This window comes from Sturnira hondurensis, unplaced genomic scaffold (genome assembly GCF_014824575.4).
Source record: "Sturnira hondurensis isolate 20B ecotype Veracruz unplaced genomic scaffold, ASM1482457v3 Scaffold0022201, whole genome shotgun sequence".
NCBI lineage: Eukaryota > Metazoa > Chordata > Mammalia > Chiroptera > Phyllostomidae > Sturnira > Sturnira hondurensis.
The window spans coordinates 9419109-9446033 of NW_028094832.1; the positions used below are offsets into that span (position 1 = coordinate 9419109).

A 26925-nucleotide genomic window follows, 5' to 3' on the forward strand; every position below is an offset into this window, starting at 1 on the left:
GATATTCACAGGACTTCTCCTCTAATTCATCCTGGTACATGTCTGTGAGGAACCAAAGTTAAAATCCTTTCAAAACCATCCTATTTCTCAAATGAAAGCTGGGACTGTGGGCACAAAGAGAACAGCTTTTCACAGCAGTCATATACCATATGGTGTTGGTATTAGGACTATGCTTGTAGGAACTGATATATATTAAACAAAATCTGGCCAAGTTTTTTTTTTTTTTGGTCTCATCCCCACGATCAGCTGTATCAACTGGTTCGCCACTGTCTGACATCCATCTAAAAGTTGATTCTCAAAATTCCAACGTAAGTTCTGGAAAATAAAGACAGGCAGACTTGCACAAAACAGTTTCTTACCCTCATAAATTTCTTTATATTTAGGGGATTAAAAACAAAAATTACACTTTACAGATAGATGAGTGTGTCTAAGACTTGTGAAGTCTGTCTCGTATACAGACCAGGAATGCTCTAACGAGAATACCTGCCAGTCACCAGGGGCAAAATAGGGTTTTCTCTGCAATTACGCAGTTTGATTAACCAACCTTTATTGTTTTCCTCTTCATATAGATACTCATTCATCCATTGGTGTCTGGAGTCACATTGATCCTGCAAGAAAAGCAGACAGAAACAAACAATGAGAAAAAGTCCCATGTGTTGATAACATCTTTTCACTGGGGCCGGGGCTGGGGAAGAAACACAGACAATCCTCATTCTACAATCCTTTACACTCTTAATTATTGGAGTGACATAAATATAATAGCTGAGGGATATTTTTTCTTTCGTTTTGTTTTTTTGCTTGCTCTCTGGTAGCCATTCAAAGGGCAAAATTGAGAAATGAGGGGAGAGAGGCAGAAAGACCAGCTATGACAAACTGAGACAGATCTGGACACAAGATCATATAAATCTGGACAAACTCAGGGAGGGAAGAAGGAAAAAGGGATGCACCAGAGAGAGAAGCCTGAGGAGAAAATGGCAGAAAGTGATTTAGAAGTAAATTGAATATATGAAAGAGGACTCACAAATACTCCAAATGAAAGCACCATTATCCTTAGCAACTAGGAGATTTCTAGCCATGCTGTTTCCCAAAGTGTTTTTTTTAGAGTTACTAACATAATACTTTCTAGTGACTCCATGGTGGCCAATAACCAACTCAAACTTTTAAAAACTGATGTAAGTTAATACATGTCACCTTTTAAAAATTAAACAAATATAAAGTAAATATTTATATGGTTTCTAAAAGCTTCCTTATTCCCCAGGACCATGTGGATCTTCCCAAATATAATTAAATATCGCTAGACTGGAGAATTCAGATTAAAATGGACTTTCTGCCCCTTTTGGATATATCTTGAAAGCCCTTCTATTTGTTTTTTTCTCAGCATTATGTAACTTGCTTCAGAATTTCCATTTCATGAGGCGAATTTTCTTTGGCATTCACTTAAGCCGGCTTATTAGATGCAGTTGATTTCTTATTTTTTTTCCATTTGGAATTACATTCGAGAGGGGACACGCCCAGATCCCCGCAGACAGCTGGTGCCCATGTGAGTGGGACCAACCACTCACTGGTCCACGCCCCTGACCAACCACCACCGAGGCTCACGCTCTCCCTCATTAGGCCCTAAGGAACGTGTGGGAACTCACCAGGTCCACTGGTTCTGCCTGTGAGGGGAACTGCCTCTAACTTTACTGCAATTTTAATATTTGTTTCTGTCTTTGTCTGTCTCTATCTCTCTCTTATGTATGTTTCCTATGTCTCAGAACACACCTCCTGATGTATACTACAGATTTTACTACTAGAAATGCTACTACAAGGCAATAAAATATAAAGGTAGTATTTTAATAACTATAGTGGCAGATTACAAGTATTCTCTTGAAATCGGGAGTATAAGTCTGTTTTTACATTCTAAAGCCATAAAATGGAATCCCTTGAAAGAATTTAAAAGTCTTTCAAACCAACACGTTCTTACCAAACACATATTGTCCTTTCTAGTCTTCAAAATATATATAAACCAATCAGTTTCAACTTCTTGGCAGAATGTACCCGGTACTTCAAAGCTGGCTTCAATCTTACATTCTGGCTCCTTATATCTCAAAATGTGGTTGTGCAGTTTTTTTCACATTTTGATATTTCATGAGCATTTTCATATATATTAAAATGTGAAAAAAACCCTGCACGACTAGGAAGAATGTCCTCTTTAGAAAAGCTCTACTCAGAAGGTGGGAACTTCGATGGGGGCCCAGGACAGGCTCCGCCTCCACTGTTCCCGGCCAGTCATCCTGCATTTAGCTGCTCTGGGGGGGGTACTGCTAGTTATTTCCTTAAAATGTCATTATATAATAACTGGGTCAAAATAACGTATTTTTTTAAGGCTGTCAAAATACAACACCCAATTGTTTTTTAAACAGGCTATACAAATTTATGTTCCCACCAAGAGTAAACCCATGTGCCATTCACCGGGCCATTCCCAAGGCTGTTTCCCAGCTTGCAGCACAGGGCCCAGCAAAATCGGGGAGACTGACACGTATTTGTGGAAAAAGTAAAGCTAATAATGAGAAATGAAAGAAAAAAAAACAAATAAAGGAAACTCTCTGTGTGTCAAAGGTGGATTGTTCTTACCCAAGCCAACTAGGACCTAATTATATAATTATATAATTTGTCTTTTTTTAGGTACAATTAATCCACAAGACTAAAATAAACATTATTTTATTTGAACACAATATTGCACATTTCCACAGCATCTGGGGGTTTACAAAGTAACCTAATGGTATCATTTGCTCTGAAAGCAGTTCCAGGAGTTGAGCACATGAACTATTTTGAGATCCATTTGACAGTGAAGACCAGAGGTTAATGTCATACTAAGGTAACAAGTTAGATGATGTCAGGGTTCTTCTAAACCCCTTTAGTCCCCAAATCTTACTGCACGGCTCTTTGTGGTTTAACTTAAAGGGATACCCCTGTAAGTTGTAAACCTGGCACAAGCCTGTTCCAATGCTCGCTATTGTTTCCATTCGTTTCAAGTGCCCCGAAGTGCACTGAAGAGCATCTCTACCCCTGCAGCACCCAGCCTGTAGAGCATCTCTACCCCTGCAGCACCCGGCCTGTAGAGCATCTCTACCCCTGCAGCACCCGGCCTGTAGAGCATCTCTACCCCTGCAGCACCCGGCCTGTAGAGCATCTCTACCCCTACAGCACCCGGCCTGTAGAGCATCTCTACCCCTGCAGCACCCACCCAGCTCCTACACTGTAAAGAACACCAAGGAGAGCAAATGGAGACGGTTCACAGTTGAGGAGACCTCGTCATCCACTGGCTGTGTGACCTTAAGTGACTCACTTAACCTCTCTAAGGCCCAATTTCCTTCTCCAGAGTAGCAGGGATAATAATAATAGCACATGTTTTATCCATCACCCCCACACTCTAATGGAAGCAATGTCTTCATAGCAGTCTACGCTATCATATGGGTAAAAATAATCACTCTTCAATGGACAGCTCAAGTATTAAATGGGGAAAAATATTTTCCTAAATTAAGACCACAAGACAGAACAGATGGATCTGGAATTTTCTTCACGCTAAGGAGTCTTTGTGTTGGTACCCAAACCCACACCCACATCAGGCCATGATACAAAAAACAGGAAAGTGACACATTTCCAGTAACAGGTAACACCTCACCAATTTCCTAATTAAAAGATCACTTAGCTTCGCCAAGCAGGTTTGTGAAATTATCCAGTAAACCTTCCTAAAGCACAGAAGTTTTAAAGGTCACTGTCCTCATCAAAAACTCATCACAAATGGTTTTGGTCCTCCCTTTCCTGGCTTCAAAAATAATTCTCAACTGTCAGGTGAAGAAGAACACAGGGTCGGTCACTTACTTCAATCAGAAAAACATGACAAACCAGAAAAAGTATAAATTATCACATTTTGGAAAGAAGTTTGGGTATACTTTTAAACCAAAATACTGCGGCCTAGAACCACTGATGAACGCTCATGTTTTAGTGGAGAGTCTGGAGAAATTTTGGCTACACCTGTTTTTCTCTTTACCAGCTATGGTACAGAAACAGAGAACACTTTTCTAAGGTCTTAATTTTCTACCGGCTGCTCCTTTTCCTGTAGAATTCCCACACATGGTCAGCCAGCTTTCTTTAGAATTTAGAAAGAGTTCCCTGGAGACAGAAACGAGCTTGGCCAGAATGAACGTAGATGCTCCCCACCTTAATGAATAAGGAGTCACTCTGGAATAATGACCTCAGAGTACAGGCATTGCATCACCCTGCAGGAACAGGGCGCTGGCTCTTCATCACATCTTACACGATCTGTTATTTCTCAATCACGAAAGGTCAGTGTCTAATATACTCCAAATACTTCAGGACCCATGGGTTTCATCAGTTGTGAGTTCCCCTGAGAATCCTGTATCTACCTTTAAATGGAGATGGAGAAACACGTTTCGAAGGTGCTTACAGACATCTGACGAGTCAGGGTTCTCCACTCTCTGCACAAATGCAATGTCGTTGCTCTTTTTCAACCAAATTGAATTCGGGTGCTGACACAGCAAGTCCATTTGGAATTCTGTCGTCTAGACTTAGCTTTACAAATCACTGCTTCATTAGAACGATCTTGTGTTTTCAAATACAGATTTTTTAAAAGGCAAGTAATAAAGTTTTATACACACGTTCATTTCAGTTACCATAATTTTTAAAGCCGATGAGGGAACTCAACAGGCACTTAAGTCTGAGATAGTCTATATAACAGATCCATGTTGGCCTTGCTCTGTATCAAGGTTTCTGACATACAAGTTACCTTTTTTTATTTCCTTGTAAAGTTATCTCTGTTTTATCTGCCCTGGTGAGTTCTCTTGGGAACTAAAGACATTTGAAGGCTAATCTAAATATTTCTGTACGCAAATGCAAATCTAAGCACTGTGTTTTCACCCTACTTTGACTTCAAATGAACAGACACAAAACAGAAAGCTTCTTGCTAGGTGACAGGTGACACTTCCATCTCTCTCCCCAACTGGAACAGCGTGAGACATCTTACTCCTGAGAAAAGAAACACAGAATTCCGTGGCACACACATCATCCTCTATTGAAAAGCAACCTTGTGTTCACAGAGTTTTTAGTACAGGCCATAGGTGGACAGCAAATCATGTCTATAAGACTATCCGATTTTAGACACGCTTCTCACATTGAATAGGAAAGAAAAGATAGTTTCTGATTTGGAGTACAAAACACAGTATTCTAAGTAACCTCTACATATAAAATACACATGATTTCATGAATTACAATTACAGAGTGATAATTTCTAAGGATATTCAAACTTTTAATAGATATCACTTCGATTGGGGTAGGTAGAGTCCATATAGAGACCATTATTTTTATAGTAATTAATCTAATATCCATTAAATGTATTGACACAAGACCATCATAGCAATGATCTGAGGAATTAAAAAAAGGAAAGCATAGAAAACTTCAATGCAGATTATTACCTGGACATATTTTACAATGACACGCTTTCTAGTATGACTTCCCTTCTTCAAGAGAAAAACCCAGGCACACAGTTCCACCCTCTTCCTTTGACTTATTCGGCAATCCAGGTGACAATGATAAAACACAGAGAACACTTTTCTCCCCCGAATTGCAGCATCTGCCCAGAATGAATGACAAGCTCCATTCCACAGGAGAAGGCTGTGTGCTGTCATGGAAAAGACCCAGGTGTGAATGACCACCAGCTCTAACAGCTGGGGGAACCTGGCTTGGGACAAGAGTTCAATCTTCACATGTCCCCCCTTCCTCTCTATTAAACTGGAATAATACACCGTATTTTGTGCAGAGGGGAGGGAGCCTAGGAATACTGAAAAGCAGAATGCATACAATATGCATACCAGACTATCTGGCACATATTAGGTATTCCACAAATGTCAGTCCTACTCTTACTCCCTACATTTATATCACTTAGAAAATCACACATATACACAATGATTTACATGCATTTATATCAACTGTCCGGACTCCTTTCCACTCACACTTTGCTGAGAACTAGCAACAAGTGATGACTTACCCTTGCCACGTCGCACTTCCATAATACAGCCCCTAACAATGGTTGCATGTTTCCTACAGGAAGATGCTGGGATACACAGTAACAGCATCTCCCCCCACGGTCTCACAACACGGTGCCTGTAATTCTTCCATTAAGAGAGTTCGATAACCAAGTAACTAACAGAAACAGGAATGCAGAGGTCAATAAGAACCCAAATTCAATAATGAACCTCTTGGAATTCTGTATTCCATGAACTCATTGAAAATTCTTTACTTATTCAATTGTTTTCCGCTATTTCCAGGTTGTTTCCCGGAAAAATATGCTTCCACCCAAGAAATCCTGCACTATTAAAAACAAACAAACAAGCAGACAAACAGACAATGGCACAATAGGAGCAAACTTCAAGGTCCCATTTGGGGGAAGGTTCGCCCAGAAGCTCGAGAAATCACGTAAGAAAGAAGTTCACTGAATAAACGGCCCATTTTCAAATACAGGAGGCAAGGCAAACGCATGCTGACCTGGAAACTACTCTTGTAATCTGTTTGCAGCTTCCCTTACGCTGCATCATACTTCGCAGAAAACAAAAGGAACCACAGCACATGAGTCAACATTTCTTTTATATGTACTGTGCTCAGTGTAACTCTTTGAAACGTAGTTTATGCTACATTTACATTCAAGTGCGACTGCCATTCTATCGGGACCGCACAAAAATCTAACTTGTCTTGCAAAGGACCAAAAAGATGATCAAATTCTGTCTTCACATGCCTAATTCCTGTGGTTTGCATTGCAACATAAATAGGGACGCGTGCAAACTGCGCTCCATGTAAAACCACTTGACACAACTACCTTCTCTGGAAGTAACTCAGCCGCACTCAAGTCCACATTCCCACAGGAACACTGGTATCGTCTCTCAATCCTCTCTGCCATGAAATGTTTTAAACATCATGCTTAAACATTAAAATCTTTGGGGTGTTTAAAAAGCTGGTGGGAGAGAAGGAATAATAGAGTGCTTAGCTATGTCCGGATCTCCATTTCACTCCCTAGCATTTTATGTAAGTTTAATGTGATCGTATGATTTATACACAGAGGAGCAAACAACTCAAAATAAAATCATCATAAACATCTATTTGGCACCCATTAAAAATGCATAATTCACAGAGCCTAAGAATTTCTTTACTACCTTACTTCACTGGGTGCTATCAAAACACAGCTAGATATATATTTTAGGGTAATTACAAATTTTATAACATTAAAGATCTACAACACATTGAAGAAAAATGACTTGCCCTATTTATTATGCAGCATACATAGCTGGCTTTCTTATTAATTGTTGACTTCCATGTTTAGCTTGCCAATGCTAAGCAAGATAAATCCCATTCAAATGCATAATAAAGAGTTTGCTTAGGAAGTAAATTTATTTTCTAGTCCATCACAACAATAATTGATTAAAATATGTTGCTTTTACCCAGTTTTGAATTAATTCATGGGAAATAAAACAAATATTTATTGAATTGTGGGGAAACATTCCATCAAACTGTGAAACCTGAGCAGAAGAGCAAATGGCGCACATTTAATTATGGCTGACATTTAAATGAAATTTGCATCCTCAAAATATTTAACAACAATTAGAAAATATCAGACTTCATGTATTTTTAGGACACTCTTAGTTTTAATCTCTTTATACAGCTGAACCAAAAGAAGCATTAACACAGGCAGATTTTAAAGTATTACCGGAAGACAGGTCAGAGAACTACCGACATTTTGACACAGTGGTGCCAATACAAGAGAATTCATTTGATATTTTTAAGGAATACTTTACGGGCTGCTGAGTGCCTCACTCAACAATAGTTTTGACCGGCTGAATTCATCAATCCCATTTGCACATTCAGACATTGTAACCAGCACTCCACGTAGCTCGTAATCTAGTCCACAGTAGAATACTCAATTAGTATTCTCAGTGATGAGTAAATTAGTAGACTGTCAAATGGATTGTATAACCATATGCTTCTCTCATAACTAAATTATACTGAAAATCAAAATATTGTTAAGAATGCTAAATGATAGGTCAATTATTGTGTACAAGGGAAAAAAGCAAAAAACTTAAAAAACTGAAAAGTACCAAAACCCCAAATTAGAGGTTAACTCTAATAGAATACATGGAATTGCTAGCCAGTGATGAAGGCCCACGAATTTACAATAGTGATATTTATTACTTGGTACATACTCTGTTACTAATTTACTAGTTTACAATAGTAATATTTATTACTCGGTATATACTTTGTTACTAATTTACTAAATTACAATAGTGATATTTACTAAATATCAGTATTTAGTAAATACTGATATTTACTAATAGCAGCATTTACAATAGTGATATTTATTACTAATAATTTACAATAGTGATATTTTACAATAATTTACAATAGTGATATTTATTACTCGGTACATACTCTGTTACTAATTCACTCATTTACAATAGTGATATTTATTACTCGGTACATACTCTGTTACTAATTCACTAATTTACAATAGTAATATTTATTACTCGGTACATACTCTGTTACTAATTTACTAATTTACAATAGTGGTATTTATCACACGGTACATACTCTGTTACTCATTTACTAATTTACAATAGTGGTATTTATCACTCGGTACATATTCTGTTACTAATTTACTAATTCACAATAGTGGTATTTATCACTCGGTACATACTCTGTTACTCATGCATCCATGAATTGCCCACATCTCCCAGGAAGGGACGATGTCAGAAGTCATATGTCACAGTATCTGATTTGAAGAAGCTCACAGACAACAAAGGTATGACACGTATAAGTAAGTAACTGCAACAAGAACAGGTACCACCCACTGAATCTGAACCACATGTTTCACACTGACATACAGGGCTTGGCACAAATAACGCCCCTTTTTTATTACAAAATCTTTTATTACAAAACCCATAAGCATGTAATTCTCTAACATAACAATATCACACTTAAGCACACTGTAGGATACTTTAGGTGAAATGTTCAAATTAAAACTATAAATTACTATACCAATATTACGACCCTACCAACTACTCTCAAGCAGGCCTTACTTCTGCCAGGCCCTGCATATTATCTAATAAATTCATGTAAAACGCAGCCATTCCAATGACCTAGAATTAAAACCCACATTTTACCATGAAAATAACTATGACCAAAACCCACATTCCCCAATGTCAAGCTGACACTCCTGATGAGTCACAGGGGCGCTGGTGAAAGAACAAGGAACAGCAGCAAGTTGAGGGGACCCACGGAGGCTTCACAGCGGAGGGGAAACAAAGCTGAGTCCTGGAAGGTGGGCAAGAGAAGACACTGCAGGCGGCAGGGATGCCTTAGGGATTTGTGCATTTAAATCTGAGTCTGAGGACATTCACACACGTGTGTAAGTCATACAAATACAAATATGTGCATCCAGTGCACCCAGATATGAATACATCACTAAGAACAAGACACACACACACACGTGTGTATACACACACACTTATGTAAATGAGCATCCTAGGACCAGCATATTCACACCAGCCAGCCTGTGCCATAAAGCAGGGCTCTGACATGGAAAAACCTCATCTCAAGTACATATTAAAAACAATCCCGGAAGTATAACCGCTAGTGTCTTAGGCGCCCATTTGTCTTACAATGTAAAGGGACTGGTCTTCTGTATGCAAAATCAGGAATGCTAAAATATGATTTCAAAACGTTACTTCTATGAAAACATGACTTTAAGAGACCTTTGTCATGCACTGTGTTATGTTCCATAAGTTAAGATTATCTCTGACGTCTCTGGCCCTCACCGATCAAAATATTTTTCAAACATGAAATACTCCCACAGATAGTACATATGGGTGTGCCAGCATGCTCACGCACACACGTGCAGGCACGACACCGTGGAAACCCTCACTAGTAAGAAATTCCCGAAGTAAGGGGGAGGGGAGTAGAAGGGGACTAAATGGCAATGAGAAAAACTGCAATAAAAAATAAAACATACATTAAAAAAAGAAATTCCTGAAGTGTATGAAACTTACATAAACTTATCTTTTAAAAAAATCCCAGAAAATTCAAATGTCTTTGAAAAATAATAATGTAACAGCCAACAAGTGTCAAAAGTGTTTTGATACATAATCTCAGAACAAAAATTATGCCCTGGCTGGTGTAGCTCAGTGGACTGAGCGCAGGCTGCAAACCAAAGGGTCGCCAGTTTGATTCTCAGTCAGGGCACATGCCTGAGTTGCAGGCCAGGTCTGCAGTGGAGACACATGAGAGGCAACCACACATTGATGTTTCTCTCCCACTCTTTCTCCTTCCCTTCCCCTCTCTCTAAAAATAAATTTAAAAAATATTTTTAAAAAATTACCCAACTGCAGGCTTAGAAATCTACTCAGAGACACACATAAAACTAAAATAGTCAAATCAAGATTAGTTCTATAAATAAATATGCCCTGGCTGGTGTAGCTTAGTGGATTGAGCGCGGGCCTGCGAATCAGATGGTCGCGGTTCGATTCCCAGTCAGGGCACATGCCTGGGTTGCAGGCCAGTTCCCAGCAGGGGATGCACGAGAAGCAACCATACATTGATATTTCTCTTCCCCTCTCCTTCCCTTCCCCTCTAAAGATAAATAAATAAAATATTTAAAAAAATAAAAAAATAATATATGGATTTATCTCTATTCTAATTTTTAAGAAATGTTTGTGAATAAAACACTATCAAATAACTATCCAGAGTAAGCAGGTTAAGTGCTTACATGTATTTCTCCCACATACGTGGGGAATGTATTTTTACATTTTAATTTAAATATAGTATTCAAAAAACACCTGACTTTAAAAGGACAGTCCTCAAATTCTGTAAATTTATTCCTGAAGGTGACTAAATACATATTGGGTGATACAACATGGCAAAGCTGCTGGCCCAAGAAATGAATTCAACTTGCTCTCAGTAGAGTGGTGTCAATTCTCAGCAGCCCCGGCAGGAGGAGGAGGAGTAACCATAGTTACAGCATCAGCACATCCCCAGACTTACCTGTGCCAGGCACTGCTCAAACTGCTAACTACTAACTACCATACTCAAATATTCCTCAAAACCCATGCATAAGTAGTACTAATCCTCTCATTTTACAGGTGTGGAAACACAGATTATACAAATTGTAGAGAGGTGTCCAGTATATGCATAACCTCAAAGTTAGCTTTGGCCCATGGACCAATAAATTATCAAGTGGGGCCGACAAGGGCCACTCTTGGTCAGAGAAAGGCAAGCAACTTGAAACAAACCTGGTACTTCAAGTCTCTGGAATAACCCCTATACCTTGCAGCAGTTTTAACCACACAATTATATGATGCACTTTTTAAATCCTAACCCCAGGATATGTTTATTGATTTTTAAAAAGAGAGGAAGAGAAAGAGAAACATCATTTCACCACCTACTGAATGTGCCCTAACAAGGGATTGAACCCACAACCTAGGTACGTGCCCTGACCAGGGTAGTGACAGAACCTGCAACCTTTTGGTGTACGGGATGATGCTCCAACCAATGGAGCCACCTGGCCAGGGCTACATGATGCATTTCATTTGGAGTCTTTATTGCCCTTAGCAACATGCTGAATTCTTGCAGCTGACCACGAAATACTATTTGGAGAGATTTGCGTCAAATTACATGGAGAAAGCAATGCAATTCATCCTTCCTTTACTGTTTTACAACCCTGCCGTTAACTACTGTGTCCCCATTGGTAAATTCACTAACCTGTCTGGGCCTCAGCTTCTTTATCTACAAAATTAAGGGACTGAAAGATCATCAATTCTCTTTCCACTTACAAAGCTGTGGATCCTATGAATCTTAGGTTTTAAAATGCACAGTGCTGCAAGGCATCTGCTATGAACTAGAATAAATTAAAGTCAGTTAGGAGAGTTCAAGTTCTAACTCTGAATTAGTGAACTCAGGAAATTTAACCAAACTTCTCACTCCTAGTGGCTCCTAAACTGCTTTGGGTAAGAATATAATGGATAACGGGTACCACGATTTCACCTCAATTGTAATTTAGCATGCCACCTATCTTTAACAAATGACTGAGTGAGTAGAGCAATGAATCTGCATCAGATTTCGTGTTAAGTTTGAACATTCCTCTGCAGACACGATTCAGAGGATGCAGAAGGCTGTAGCTCTGGGCAACTGGTGATTGGCAGCTTCACTGAAGCTTCATTGGCACTCTAAAGGGAGTGTTTGGGAAATAAACCAATACAATGAGGTGAAACATTTTCACTACTTCCAAAGCTGAGCCTGTGGACACACCAGTGGCCAGACCATCCTTTGGAGGTGGCCTTGGAGAATCCTGAAGGCAAATGGGGAGGACTTCTCAGCACAATTCCACAGAGCACTGCATTACAACAGAGTTTATCTGTGACTGTACATAATGTCTTTTCCAACAGTTTTACCACAGCCCCTTGGAATGCTCAGAAATGTGTCTGTCACTTTGTCTTGTATAATTTAAAGGAGTGTATTATTTTGATGGTATCTCAGCAGTAAAAAGATAATCCACCCATCAGGCATGTGCCAAGCAGTGTGGCAGGTACTTTACACACATTATCTCGGGTAATCCTCGCTGTGAGGAGGAGATAATAACCTGCACTTCACAAGTGAAGAAATAGTCTGACGGCTGTTGAACTGCACAGCCAGGATTCCAACACACGCTGATCCTGAAGTCCGTCCTCCTGTCTTTGAGCCACAGTGCCTCTCGTTGGGAGCTCCGGCCTGTGAGCTAGATGGAAGTGCTTTGCCAGAACCAGTTTTTACAGTGACAGATGTGGCCAGATTTCAGGAGTGCCACCAAGCACCGAAAGGGCACAGACTGTCCCTGCAGCACGCCCTTTGTGGCTCCAAGCAGCCACTGAAGAAGAGACTGGCGTTCTCATTCTCAGTTCTGCCTCGGAGCCACGGAAACTCTGAAGCTTGCTATTTGCTACCGTTTCGGTAGCATTTCTCCAGGTACGTTCTGGGGACTGAAGGGGTTTACACTCAACAAAGTATAGGAAGAGGTCTTCTTTGCCAGCACTTCGTTTTTAATGTAGGTTTTCCCAGAGATGCAAGAAGATTCCTGCATAACCCCAGAAGTCCCAGGAGCCTCGGAAGTTACTGAAAAGTAACCCTCTCATTTTTGTAATACCGTGAACATTAACCGTAGAGCTTATCCCAGACCACTATGCTTCCTTAAATTACTTTATTCAGCTCCAGATGCTAAATGAGATTTAGCATCCCAAAGCCCGGAATTCGAATCTCAGCTTCTCCATTTCCAAGTTATATGGCCATGGCCTACTCTGAATCTCTCTAAAATTCAGTTTTTCAACATTCACAAAAATGGCTAAAAGAAGGCCTATCTTGCAGAATGTTTGTCTTGTCTGGAGAATCTAAGAAATGCAGAAGGCACTCAATAAAAGTAGTAGTTATTAAAGTACTAGTTTTCTTATTGATAACAGCTACTCTGGTCTTTAACACACAGAACGAGGTGATACTACCAGGCTGTGGAATCTGCCAGAAGCCAAAGGAGATCAGAAAAAAAGCCACATGGACCTCTCTGGGTATCCTGTACTATTAAATTATGATTTTTAATAAAACAGAAATAGTTACTAAAGGCAAACATTTCCAGAAAATATATATACACACACACATACATATACAAGTCTGTCCAGAAGGTATCTAGCCATCGACTCTGGAAAATAGAGACAGTTTTTTGAACAAGACACAAGAAACACTGAACATAGGACAATGACGCATCAATCCCCTTCAAAGTAGGTACCTTGGGACCTCACACAGTTCTCCCAGTCACCATCAGCTGCCCTATAGTATTTTCCTGAATCTCATCAACAGTCTAAAATCTCTTCCCTTTCAAAAGAGATTTTAGTTTTGGAAAAAGCCAGAAGTTTCGAGGTACCAAATCTGGGCTATAAGGGGGGCTGGTCACCTGGGTGACTTGATGTTTCCTCAAAAAAACTCGGCACTAGATGTATGATGCATGAGTAGATGCACTGTCGTGATGAAGCTGCCAATCACCAGTTGCCCAGAGCTGTAGCCTTCTGCATCCTCTGAATCGTGTCTGCAGAGGAATGTTCAAACTTAACACGAAATCTGATGCAGATTCATTGCCCTACTCACTCAGTCATTTTGAATGCGACGGCCACACAGTACACAGGCTCACTCAGCAGCATCTACTGCCCCCACTGACTAGTACAGTGAAGTGTCATTGTTCACGCATGCGCATTCCAGTCCACTCTCCTTGGCTGCCAGGTTACATCGATGCCATGCAAACTGTTGTTTCTATATTAACAATGGTTGGACTTTTTCCAGAGAGACCTTACATGTGTGTATACATGCATGTATATATATGAGTATGTCATACATCCTTTTACACAGAAGGAGGGACAACAGAAGATGGGTTTATAATTTCTCATGGTAATATGATCCAAATAAACTAAAATCCACAAAGGTACAGATCATCCTGAAAATCCATCACCCAGAATTCTTGTTTACAGAGATAATTTAGCTCTATTTTTTCATCTCTTTTTCTTGTTGTTCAAGTATAGTTGTCTCCATTTCCCCCCATCCCCCTACCCCACCCAGTTATTTATATCACATCTATTCCAGAATGAATCAGACTTTGATTTTCAATAACTCCCACAGCCCCTCTGTTACTGCCTCTTCCCTGTCACCGGTCCTACTCCCTCAACCATTAGGAAGTCCACACTTCGATCTCTTTTACTACGAACTTTGATCAGCCATCTTCTGAGTCAGCGAGTGCTCACCCTCCCTCATCCTCTTTCCAACTAAATGTCTAGTATAGTTAGGAACACAGACGGGCTCAAGGTTTCAGAAAGCACAGATTTCAGCATAATGAAGAAATTACCGAGGAATTGGAACCGTGTGAAGTCTCTGCTCTCAGTGCTAAAGAGACAAAAGGCCAAGAACCACCAGCAGCTTCTCCCACAGCCGTCAGGCAGGTGTCCCCGGGGCACGGGAAATGTGGCTGGTCAAACTCATTGGTTCTGCGAGTGTGACATCCTCGCAAGACTGGGAAGACCTTTTACCAAGAAATAAGTTCACTTGTCGTTTACATGTTAAATTAGTAATATTTTGGACATACTGGGCTAAATAATATATGGTTTAATCACTTTAAGAACTCTAAAGTTGCCCTGGCTGGTGTGGCTCAGTGGATTGAGCACGGGCCTGCGAACCAGAGTATCGCGGTTCGGTTCCCAGTCGGGGCACATGCCTGGGTTGCAGGCCAGCTACTTCCCAGCAGGGAACACATGAGAGGCAACCATACATTGATGTTTCTCTCCCTCTCTCCTTCCCTTCCTCTCTAAAGATAAATAAATAAAATCTTAAAAAAAAAAAAGAACTCTAAAGTTACTTAAGCTGCTTGCATTACATTTAGCAGGTCAAGGTTCCACATTTCAAAGCCTTGGACAACACACTGGGAATTCCTGGCCTCTAACTGTATTTTATATAGACCTTAATGACATGTTTACTGTTCACTGAACTCCAAAGGATATGGTTTCTTGTTTAATCTAGCATTTAATGTATCTGGATATAAACGCATCATGACATGTACTGTTAATTGAGCACAATCATACAGAATGTATCTGATGGTTGCCAGTACCGGATTTTTATCTCACTAGATTATCAATCTTCAGTTCTTTGAAAATTCTGCAAAGTGATCTCGAAAGTGTCGTGCGTGCCTTCCAAAAGCACAGTCACTCGCCCACAGCCCTGCCTGAACTCCAGTGTCAAGGGCTTTCCATAATCCTCACAGGCTATTAAAACTAAAAGACTCTCAGAGGACCAGAAATATAACCCAACATTCACATTATGTCTGGAAGCACAGCTGCATTTAAATTGATAAAATAAAATGTAACTTATTCTGCATCACACATCCACTCCAATGCTGATGGGAAATGCATTAGACAATACATAACATCATTAAAGTAAACACAGCCAGTATATTATGTTATAGCACCATTTGGAAACTCAGGCAAACAATCCAATCCGCCTAAATTTCTAAATGTCAAACCTCCTCACAATAACATTTTCATCTACTCTGTGTCTTACTGTTGCTCCTTATAAATTTCTCCTTGGGCATTCTTTTGATTACACATATTTGATGAACAGAGTTCATAATTTTCACAATACATGAACGTGGTGAAAGAATGCACTGTGCATCTAAGGAATTCTGCAGCTCCTTGATAAACCAGCTGTACCCCTGAGAAACAATCACGTAATATAATCTACATTAACCCCCACTTTTTCATGGATTTACACGTCAAAACAATGTTTTCCATCACATGATCTCTCCCAAATACCCGGCCCTGCTGGGTTCCCGGCCCTGCTGGGTTCCCGTCAGAGGTCCCTGTGAACGAGAACGCGGCCCACCAGCCTGGGATCCACCCCTATCGGGCACCATGGGCAGGGAGGGCTACCCTCAACAGACACTGGCTTGCTGTCATCAGAGAGAGGATCCACTGGTTAAAGAGCAGGTGGATTTAAGTCTGCAGAAGGCCTTTAAGAGTTAATGGTTCTCCGCATGCCAGGCCATGCACAGAGTTACCAAAAGGCTATGTGGGTGCTTTCCCATCTTTATCACACACCCGCAGATGTCTGAGGAAATCAGTACCATCTTGGCACAGCTACTTACTACCAACCCCTACATGGGAAGCTCTGGGCCCATTGACTTAGGAAGCTTCAAGTCTAACTGCTGCCCTGAACCATGACGTTGGAATAGGCAGCAACCAAAATCAGACCGGAAGTCACAGAGATGATTCATGCCCACCCCGGGGGGCCCAGGCTACTCCGCTTCCCACAGCAGTCCTGTGGTCATATTCGAGTGAAATGCAGAATCTGTATCCATTTGTGGAATCTCCTAGTTTTAGGAGTACCCATCAGACTGTCAGTGGATTTCTCAAAAGAGACCTTACAGGCAAGAAGGGGCTGGAAAGAAGTATTCCAAGTCATGAAATCCAAAGACCTACAGCCAAGATTGCTTTATCCAGCAAAACTTTCATTTAGAATGGAAGGACAGATAAAGTGCTTCTCAGATAAGGTCAAGTTCAAGGAGTTCATCATCACCAAGCCCTTATTATATGAAATGCTAAAGGGACTTATATAAGAAAAAGAAGATGAAAAATATGAACAGTGAAAGGACAGCAAACTCACAGTTATTAACAACCACACCTAAAACAAAAGCAAACCAAGAGGACAGCTAGATCAGGAGTGGAACCATAGAAATGAAGAACACATGGAGGGTTAGAAACAGGGGAGTGGGAGGAGGAGAAGGGGGGAGAAGGTACAGAAAATAGCATAGCTGGTAGGTAGAAAATAGATAGGGGGGAGGGCAAGAATAGTAGGGGAAATAGAGAATCTAAAGAACTTGAGACACGTGGTCATAAACTAAGAGGGGGAGAATGGTGGGGGAGGGAGTTTGCAGGTGGAGGGGAATGAAGGGGGGGAATAGAACTGTAATGGTATAAACAATAAAAATTATAATAAGTAAATAAATAAAAATATTGGCTATGACCAAAAAAAGGAGAAAAAACACACCAGCCTGTTCATGATATGTGTTACCTTCAGATTTAAAATAACTAGGAGGACAAGAAAATTAGAAACTTCAGAAGGACTAGATTTACTGGGGTCCTTCCAACAGTGTGCCAGGGGGACCCTAAATTCAAGTAATAAAACAGTTTCCTATGGACACATAAATCTTATGTGCAGTTTTCTGGGGGGAACCTGTATTAAAACAAGCAGTATGTTATGAATACAGTTCAAAAATCACTGGATTTAAAGTAAAACAAGAGGGTCAGAATAAATTTACTACAGTCTGCTTTCAACCACACACCTGGAATCAGTATCCTTTTCTGACCAAAAGTGTGAACAGTAAGCTCCTGGGCGACCTCTTGAAAGGCTCTGACCCTCTTGAACGGCTCTCAGTGAAATCAGGTTTCCAAGGACTCTTCCGTAGTTTGGAGTTCTTCACAGCTCCGGTCACTCAGACTGCTCATTCAAACATAATCTGCATTGTCGGAATGTTCCAGAAGGCTCCTGGAACACCGAATTGCAGCGGCGCAGCCCCAGATAGAGGGGACCCCACTAACGCAGCAATAGATTTGCCCGTTCTACACAAATACGCAGCTTCCTTGGAGTGTCCTGCATTTGCTTACTGTTAATGAATAAAACATTCAAATTGCTATTTGGAATATAAAGCACTGTAGTTCTTGCAAATGGTAGAGCTATGCTGGCTGTAGTTTAGAGTACGAAGGCTGTTATTTATAGAATATAACTCATTATCACTATTCAAATATTGAAAAAGAATAGTTTGTGTTCAAAGATAAAACTGTCACAGGGGACTATTGATATAGAAAATATGGCTGGAGAGATATGCAATGCATATTAAAATTTATATACTGAAAATATAAAATGTATTTAATGATATATTTAATATTCCAACAGCATCAACTAGAATTGTAGAAGTTATATTTGCTGACATTTCAATTATAACCTTCTATTTTCAGTACCTTCGGTTCAATTCAAAAATTTTCTGCAGGCCCAAAAGTAATATACTTTACAAGGTCTCAGTCTGCAAATAATAATAACTATTATTATTATTATTACTGTTATTATTATTTGGGTTAGTGTTCATTCAGCACATTGAAACTTTCAGGAAAAAGACCAAAAGCAAATTTGGATGTTTTTCCTCACAGGATCATCAAATTTTGACTCAATATAGTAAAAATTTAAGACAACTCTTTGTCACATGAAGGCTGGAGGTTAAGAGTGTGCCATGGGTTGTTAAGTAATAAATGGTAGAGTCAGGAGTCAAACCCAAGGATTCTGACACCAATTTGTGCTTTTAACTACTGTATTTTATTTCCTTTTCATTATCATAAGGGGATAGAAGTATTTCAATGTATACTTCTTATATACTGTATTTGTACAGTATCTGTAATGTACATACTATTTTATTAATTGCCTATAACTTTAAAAGTGTTAGGAAATGTTTATTCTTCTAATCTATTTCAGTCTCTTACAACTCTCACTGATACACAGAACCGTACTGAACTGCATACCTAACTTAATGCTAGTGTAACCCTTGATGCAATTATAATTGTTATGTGTAGTTCTTTGCACAATTTCTGAAGTCTCCAATAAATTAAATCTTCAGTGGGCACAGAGGTCCCCTGGGGCTGACTGAAGTTACTTAGCCTTCTAGGACCCAGTTTTCTCAAATACAAAACAGTGATCATAGCAGTGCCAAGGTCATGGCAAAGCTGTGGGAATTCAATGAAGTAAAGTGAGTGAAGTGCTTAGCACAGTGCCCAGCACACCAGAGATCCTCAGCACAGATTAACTGTCATTACTGTTGCTGTTAATAATTTTATCCACCCTTGTGTCCTTGTGATTTCCATGAAGTTTGGCACATTAAATGAATTAATGAGTGCTTTAGGACTTTTTACCCCTGTCCCCCATATACATGCAAACAGGTCCTTTTTCTCCACAGGCACTCCCATCTCTCATACACAACCCTGCTTCCTCTGCCTCACACACTATTCTCCATCCTACTCTTCATCTGGTTAATACGTACTTTTCATCCCATTTTTGGCACCCTTTCTTCTTTTACGGGAAGTCTTCCCTTAAACTCAGGGCTCTTACACACGCCTGGTTGTGCTTTTCCACTGGGCTTTCTCCTTGTTAAAGCACATATTACCTAGTCTTCTTTTAAGGTCATTTCATTTGCCTAACACCCCACTAGCTTGCAAAACTCTTTAAGGCAGACACTATCTTTTACCACTATTGGGTATAGAACGTGAGATGCTCAATACACATGTGTTAAATGAATGAGCAAGGACATAAGTCTATTTTCTAATTTTCATAATTCTCATCTTCCTTACCCAATGAAACATGGGATTTGGAATCTGGTTGAATTTTAGAAATGAACAAAAAGGGAAAAGGCAGACAAACCAGTTTTTATTGTCATGTACCCAAAAAATCTTGGACAATTTCCTCCCCAATGATAGCCAAATGGCCATTAACATGTACGAAAGGTACGAATCAACATCAGTCTTTAGGAAAATTCAAATTAAAGGCACCATGAGACACCAATACACAGCCACGGGGATGGTGAAAAGAAAGCAAGAAAACACAGAGACAGCAACAACACAGGGCATCTGCAACTTTCACAGGCTAGTGATAAACACCTAAATTAGTACAGTCACTTTAAAACTATTCCGCAGTACCTCCTAAAATGAAACTGTATTCCACAAGACTCAGCATTTTTACTTCTAGGAATATGGCACAAAGAAATATGGCACATGTATCCTGGCTGGTGTGGCTCAGTGGATTGAGTGATGGCCTGTGAATCAAAGGATTGCTGGTTCAATTCCCAGTCAGGGCACATGCCTGGGTTGCAGGCCAGGTCTCCAGTAGAGGACACATGAGAGGCAACCACACACTGATGTGTCTCTGCCTCTCTCCCTCCCTTCCCCTCTCTAAAAAATAAATAAAATGTTAAAAAAAAAAAAAGAAACATGACACACGTACACCAAAAGCCATTTACAAAGAATCTTCACAGTTGCTAAGTATTAGAAACAACAGAAATGTCCATCAATGCTAAAATGGACAAATAACTCTGTGGAAGCTTTTTGATGAATTCATACAGTAAAATATTACATAGCAACAAAAAGAACAATATGGGTGAATCTCAAGCACATAATGTTCAATGACAAAAATCAGACACGAGTGCCTGCTGTCCTCCTGAGGGGCTGAGGGACAGAAAGTCGTCCATGGTGACAGAGTAGCTAACTCTTGTGTGTGGCTGCTGGTAACACTTTATGACTAAATCTGGGTGGTTGTGGGGTACATACATTCACTTTGTGGGGGTTCATCTATTTCTGCATTTGTAATATGTGATCCTCCTGCGTGTGAATTGCACTCTGGTGAAAAGGTGAACTAAAAATAAGTGAATAAATAAATGCGCTTACCCGAAAAAATTAAGTCAACAGAGATGATTCACACAACTCCAGGAAGTCTGAAATCCTCTGACCCTGACTAGTCACTTGATTCTACTTGAGATTGCACCTTGATTTTATTTCTAACCCTTCTCTTTATTGGGACACTCTATTTTAATCTGTTTGCTAAATACACTATATATACACAGGTTTATTACTACTGCCATAAAAAGCGACGAGTCAGCAGAAAGGGGCTTATTATATTTTTCTTATAAATAGAAGATAAAGAGTTTCTCCTGAGATAAGCTAACAACGGTCTAAAGAGCTGGAAATGATAAACACCATGTATGTATAGTTATAGTTACACACGTATCTCCAACACGTCATCTGGGTTGGACTTGGAATGAATAGGCTCAAGAGCATTGAAAGACGTGGAAAAGCAAAGGCCCTGGCATGTCAGACTGTCCTCCCTCCAAGGAGAAACGAGGAGGGGTAGGAGAGCACCGGGCCAGGCAGCTCCAGAGCAGTCTGTCACCAAGGGGCGGGGCCGAACTGCTACACAGGAGGAGGGTGTGGGGTGAGGTGGGGTTGGGGGGGGGGGTAAAGGGGGCGGTGAACCGGATTTTTGCACGCCAGCTCCGTGCTACCTTCCAGAGCAGTGTCATAGACGAATGTGAGAAATCCAGGTTGGAACAACCAAGGCCATGCGAAAACTTTTAAAGGTCTTTACACAGAGGCAACATCCTCAGTCAAGGAAACTTCAGGGGCAGTTTACCAATTTCAAATTAGTAATTTTGTTGCTACACTATGAGTTCATTTCCAAGCTCCTGTTCACTAGAAATTTTTCAGCATCTCCTTCCGTCTACAGCCCCTCCCTCCTGTTATTCTGCTTTCTTATGCGTAATATATGGCTAATTATCTCCTGCAAAAGTGACTGAACAGGCAGAAATGCCCTAAAGGGGAGGGCACCACTGTCAAAAAGGTATGCGAAATAAATCCACACATAATTTCACTGAGAGGGCAAAAATCACTTTGGGAGTGGGTCCTGGTTCGAAACGTGCACAAATGTAGTTTTCATCAGACATCTCACTTCTGTCTCACTGGAAATTATGTTTCTCTCCAGAACATTCAAATATTTAGGCAACATCCTAGTCTTGTCATACGTGATCCATCAAGACCTATCACTTTGGAGAGGCATATTGTGCTTTTATCTTTTACTGATGAAAACAAACTATCAATGTCAGGCATGCTTTACTCGCCTAATCGAAATTACAGAACGTGTACATATTTTTATTGTCATTCTATTACCTCTCCATATGATGGCTATAAAGTAATTGAATTTAATTCCATTTCATGGTAACTCTTTTTGGATAGCAGATATAGGCACCATAAATCAGTATTATTTTAGAACCATCATGGAGAGAGAGCAGTTTCCATTTACATTGTTCATACTGAAAATTAGATTTTTCTGTCAAGAAGCTTCCTCATTATAGGGCCTTTTTAAGTTACAAGTCCCTTGTAATCAAAGATCTGTGTGTTTAAATAAAAGTAGGAAACAGAGCAATATAATTTTGCGATTCTCCTTGTAATGAGACTGAGAAATAAAATTTCTCTTTTATGGGAAATTTATGTTTCTTGTGGAAAATGCTTCCAATTTTAACGTTTTAAGAAGATAAAATCTACTTCTCCACTCCTTTAACTATTTCTCAACAGAAGCAAAATAGAACTGTCTAGACTGCAAGCCACACTGAACCCCCTTGGCGTTTTCTTTCCGCTTCCTCAGTGACAGTCACATAAACTCCGTCTCTGGCCCTGCCCCATCTGCTCTCATTACGCAGCGTCATGGCCTGTGCGTTACATGTAAGTGTCAGGCAGTCATAAAAACTCAACAATTCCATACTCTTTGGGAAGCAAACACAAAGCGACACTCTGTTGTGAGGGGAACCCCGGGGCCTGTGGCCATGTCTGAAAGGGATTGACACGCTGCCAAAGGAGAGTGTGGCCTGCCTTCCAAACAAGGTCATCCTCGCACGGCATTTGGTGGTAAAGGAGACTACAATCGTCACATTTATAGTTGCCAAAATGTCCATTCATGACTATATATAGTTCAAGGAGCAATTTCAGAAATCTTACATAATAATTTTTTTTAATGGCACAGCACACACGGACCAAAGCAGCCTCTCTACAGTCAAAGAAATGCAGAAAAGGCGAGCAGTCCGTGCTGGTGATGGACTGGAGTTCTCTGTCCCAACCCCCCTGCCCCCTCCCCCCTGCCCCGCCCATCAGCCTATCACCACTCTAAGAAGGTGGGCATCCTAACAACTTTGGGGCAATCCCACAAAGATGGTAGCAGCACGTAACAGGCGCCAAATGCATCACACTCAAGTTCTTGGCAAGGGCAGGACATTGACAAGTGCGATGACCTAGAATGCAGTCCCATTTTAAGGAAGGCAACATTACAGCCAGGAACATCGTGAATGAAACCTCAAGACACGTGCTTTTGGAGATTTATAATTAGGTAGAAACAGAGAAGAAAGAGGAGGTTAACTAGTGTTTAGATTCTTCCACCAAAGTATGGAACGGGAAAGAGATTTTGCAACTTGCCACTCGCTGCACAATTGCGAAGACAGATGACGGACAAATCTCATGGTTTTTCATTATCAGGATCCAGAACTCTCCCAAGTCCGCTGTTAACAGAGCAGTGCCCAGCAAAACCTACCTTGGAGAAAGGCAATTTCAGGTACAGGGTACACAGAGAAAAAGGAGGCATGGAAAGAAAAAGGCATTGTGAATAAAACTTTAAAAAAATACCCAGCTGGTGTCCTAAGTAAAATCCGTTTAATTTCTTACTAATGACCTCATAAAACTGCTACTCACATTTGAATGATTAGGCATTTGGCGTGATAGCACCCTCACACTCTTCTTATTAAGAATAAAAAAGAGACGACTTCATATAATAAATCCTATTCTACTAAAGGTACTTCAGTTTAAGACAATAAGGGTCGTTCGTGAAAGCTGACAATTGATAATTCCATGTCTCTAAAAAACTTCCAACAGAGCCCTGGCTGGTGTAGCTCAGTGGATTGAGCGCGGGCCTGGGAACCAGAGGATCGTGGTTCGATGCCCAGTCAGGGCACATGTCTGGGTTGCAGGCCGGTTCCCTGCAGGTCAACTCCCAGCAGGGGATGCACGAAAGGCAACCATACATTGATGTTTCTCTCCCTCTCCTTCCCCTCTAAAGATAAATAAATAAATAAAATCTTTAAAAATAAAAGTTTTTTTTAAAAAAAACTTCCAATAGAAGAGGCTATGAACAGGACATGATACTCTTTAGATAGGGATGCAGGGGATTCTGTTGAATGAATTCCTGGAGGGAGAAGGAGGAAAGGGAAGGAATGCAGGCAGGAAAGCAGGCAGGGAGGGCGGGAAGGAGGGGGAAGCCGGGGGAAGTCAGGGAGGAAAATAAACAGCAACATTAGCTTGGTGTAGATTCAGAGTAGAGTTGGAGCTGACTAGTACAGGCATGTATGAGCTGACTATGTTCATCTCTACATAACCCCATAGCTACACTTCTGTAGCTTGAAATGCATCATAGTCTCTGTATTCATTCATATCAAGGAAATCAGCACACACAACACATCATGGCTTTTTATTCAGAAAGCTATTTATCAGTCTGCCACTGGTTATATTTAAATTACAATGCTCAGTCCCCAACCAATAAACCCATGGTGCTATCCACTACCTCAAAAGATTTATATGAAAATTAAATACAGCACAACAAGAGTACTTAGTAGACCTACAAGAACTTCAGAGAGTCGTGACTATGACTTTCACAAATTAGCCCTCAAGCAGAAATCACCCACAGAGTTTCACCTCGCCGATAATGAGGTCTCCTTAAAGGTCGCCCTAGCTAGATCACAGGATTCAAAGAGTTGAACAGTAGCAGCTGATCAGGAGTGGGGTTTAGAAACAAAAATAAAAACGAGCACACAAAAAGGTAGCTGCAGTCAACAGCAGGCTAGCAAACATACAACCCTGACAGTTACACCTGCATAGAATGAAAAATTGATGTTGTGGCATTCATTCCAAGCCCCTCCGTGAAACAAACTGGCATTAAATCGGATGTTCTTATGTCATCTTAGGTGTTTTAAATACACTGTCATTACGTAAGGAACGGCAATAACGAAATACTAGAAAGAAGACACTAGGAAATCACAGTATTAAAAACAACCTCACTCTCAGTCAACAGCACAATAGGCACAACCCAAGTGTCAAGTCTACATAGAAAAAGGTGTATCGGGACACCTGAGCAAAGAACCCATTACATACATGATACAATGGTGACATTCACTACAGAAAAGAATTTCAGAAAAAGAATTTAATTTATTACTTGATGTATGTATTTCTATTTGCAAAGCAAAATTTTCTCTTGGCTGGCAAAACTTTCTCTTGGATATTTCATTTGCACACATGTGAAGTGTCCTCTCTACAGACTCAACGAGCATGCTTCACTCTCATTCCCGAACATCCACCAGGCACCACGGCCCCTCTGCGCCTGCCCCCCTCTACAGGCACAGCCTTTTCCCTGTTCTGTTCCTTCTCACTGCCGATCTGTTCCCCTTCTACACTTTTTCAACTTCATACTTTCATGCTCATCTCCTTAATGTGGTCCCACAACAAGTCTTTCAGAAACAGAAAAGGCAATGGTACACAGAAAAGGAGGGAGGGAGTAATTCTAAAATACCCACCAACCCACATCCTGGCGCAGATAACAACCACGGGTGACCACTCACTATTCCAATCCCCCCAACGCACAAATAACTTATTGGCCCCCCTTCTCAAAGACGTTGGGGGAAAGCCTTATATTGTGAAATGAAGAGAATCAGATAATGAATTTGTTTTTGCATTGCTGAACCTACCACTAGTCTAAATCTATCCATTACATACTAAAAAAAGTCTCAAAAAAAGTTGAAACTTGTTAAGTATCTCAGCTATCTACTGGAATATAAATACCTTAGACCAGTATTTCTCAACTTTGGCTGCACATCAGAATTCTTAGGAGCTTTTAAAACTCCCTCTGAGCCCTGGCTGACTTGGCTCAGTGGATTGGGTGCCAGCCTGGTGACCAATTGAAAGGGTGGCCAGTTCAATTCCCAGTCATGGCACATGCCAGGTCCCCAGTAGAGGGCGCAGGAGAGGGAGGGAAATTGATGTTTCCCTCCTTCTTTCTCTGTCCCCTCCCCTCTCTCTAAAAATAAATAAAATCTTTAAAAAAATAAATAAAAAATAAAAATACATAAGCCATCTGAGCCTCTAAGCTCCCTCTAAGCCATCTGAGTCTCTGACCAATGACACATAAACCTCTGGGGACAGCATGTAGGCACCAGAAGGTTCTTAAGTCACCCAGGTGATTCCAACGTGCAGCCGGGGCTGAGAAGCACTGCTCCCGACCCTGTGGTTCTACTCCTTGTTCTATACCAGTGAGTCTCAACCTTAACTCCACAGTACCCCCGATTCCCATCGAAAGCTTTTAAACATACAGATACCCAGGCCCCACCCTACCCCAAGTAACTCAGAATCTCTGGCAATAGGGCTGGGGAATGAAAACCCTTTCCCACAAGTTACTCTCCCGAAGCTATGGTTGGCAGTTACTGTTCTTCAACTAAAGATCCACACTTACGTTCTTGGAAGTCTTTATCATAACTGTCTCTATTTTACATTCCACCTTGGTACCATTTTTAATGGTATTAACCCTTGAGGAACCTTAAAATTATTAAAGTGCTTGCTCCAAGAAGACTACTAGAAAGAAACTCAGGACTCTTATTTACTGGCATGAGGATCTGCTATGATCCGGGCTGCTATGCCAAAGCACCACAGCTTA

The 26925-nt window shown here is 40.5% G+C and overlaps 1 protein-coding gene across 2 annotated transcripts in view; it reads right to left on the reverse strand.

Moving 5' to 3' along the window:
* The window catches only part of KLF12 (KLF transcription factor 12), a 424438-nt gene that overhangs the window by 296602 nt on the left and 100911 nt on the right, over positions 1 to 26925 (reverse strand). For both annotated transcript variants that reach the window (XM_037034842.1, XM_037034843.1), the window contains exon 2: positions 545 to 608. In XM_037034842.1, coding sequence (XP_036890737.1) covers positions 545 to 577 — 33 coding nt within the window. In that variant the 5' untranslated portion in view covers positions 578 to 608. The remainder of the gene's footprint in view (positions 1 to 544; positions 609 to 26925) is intronic.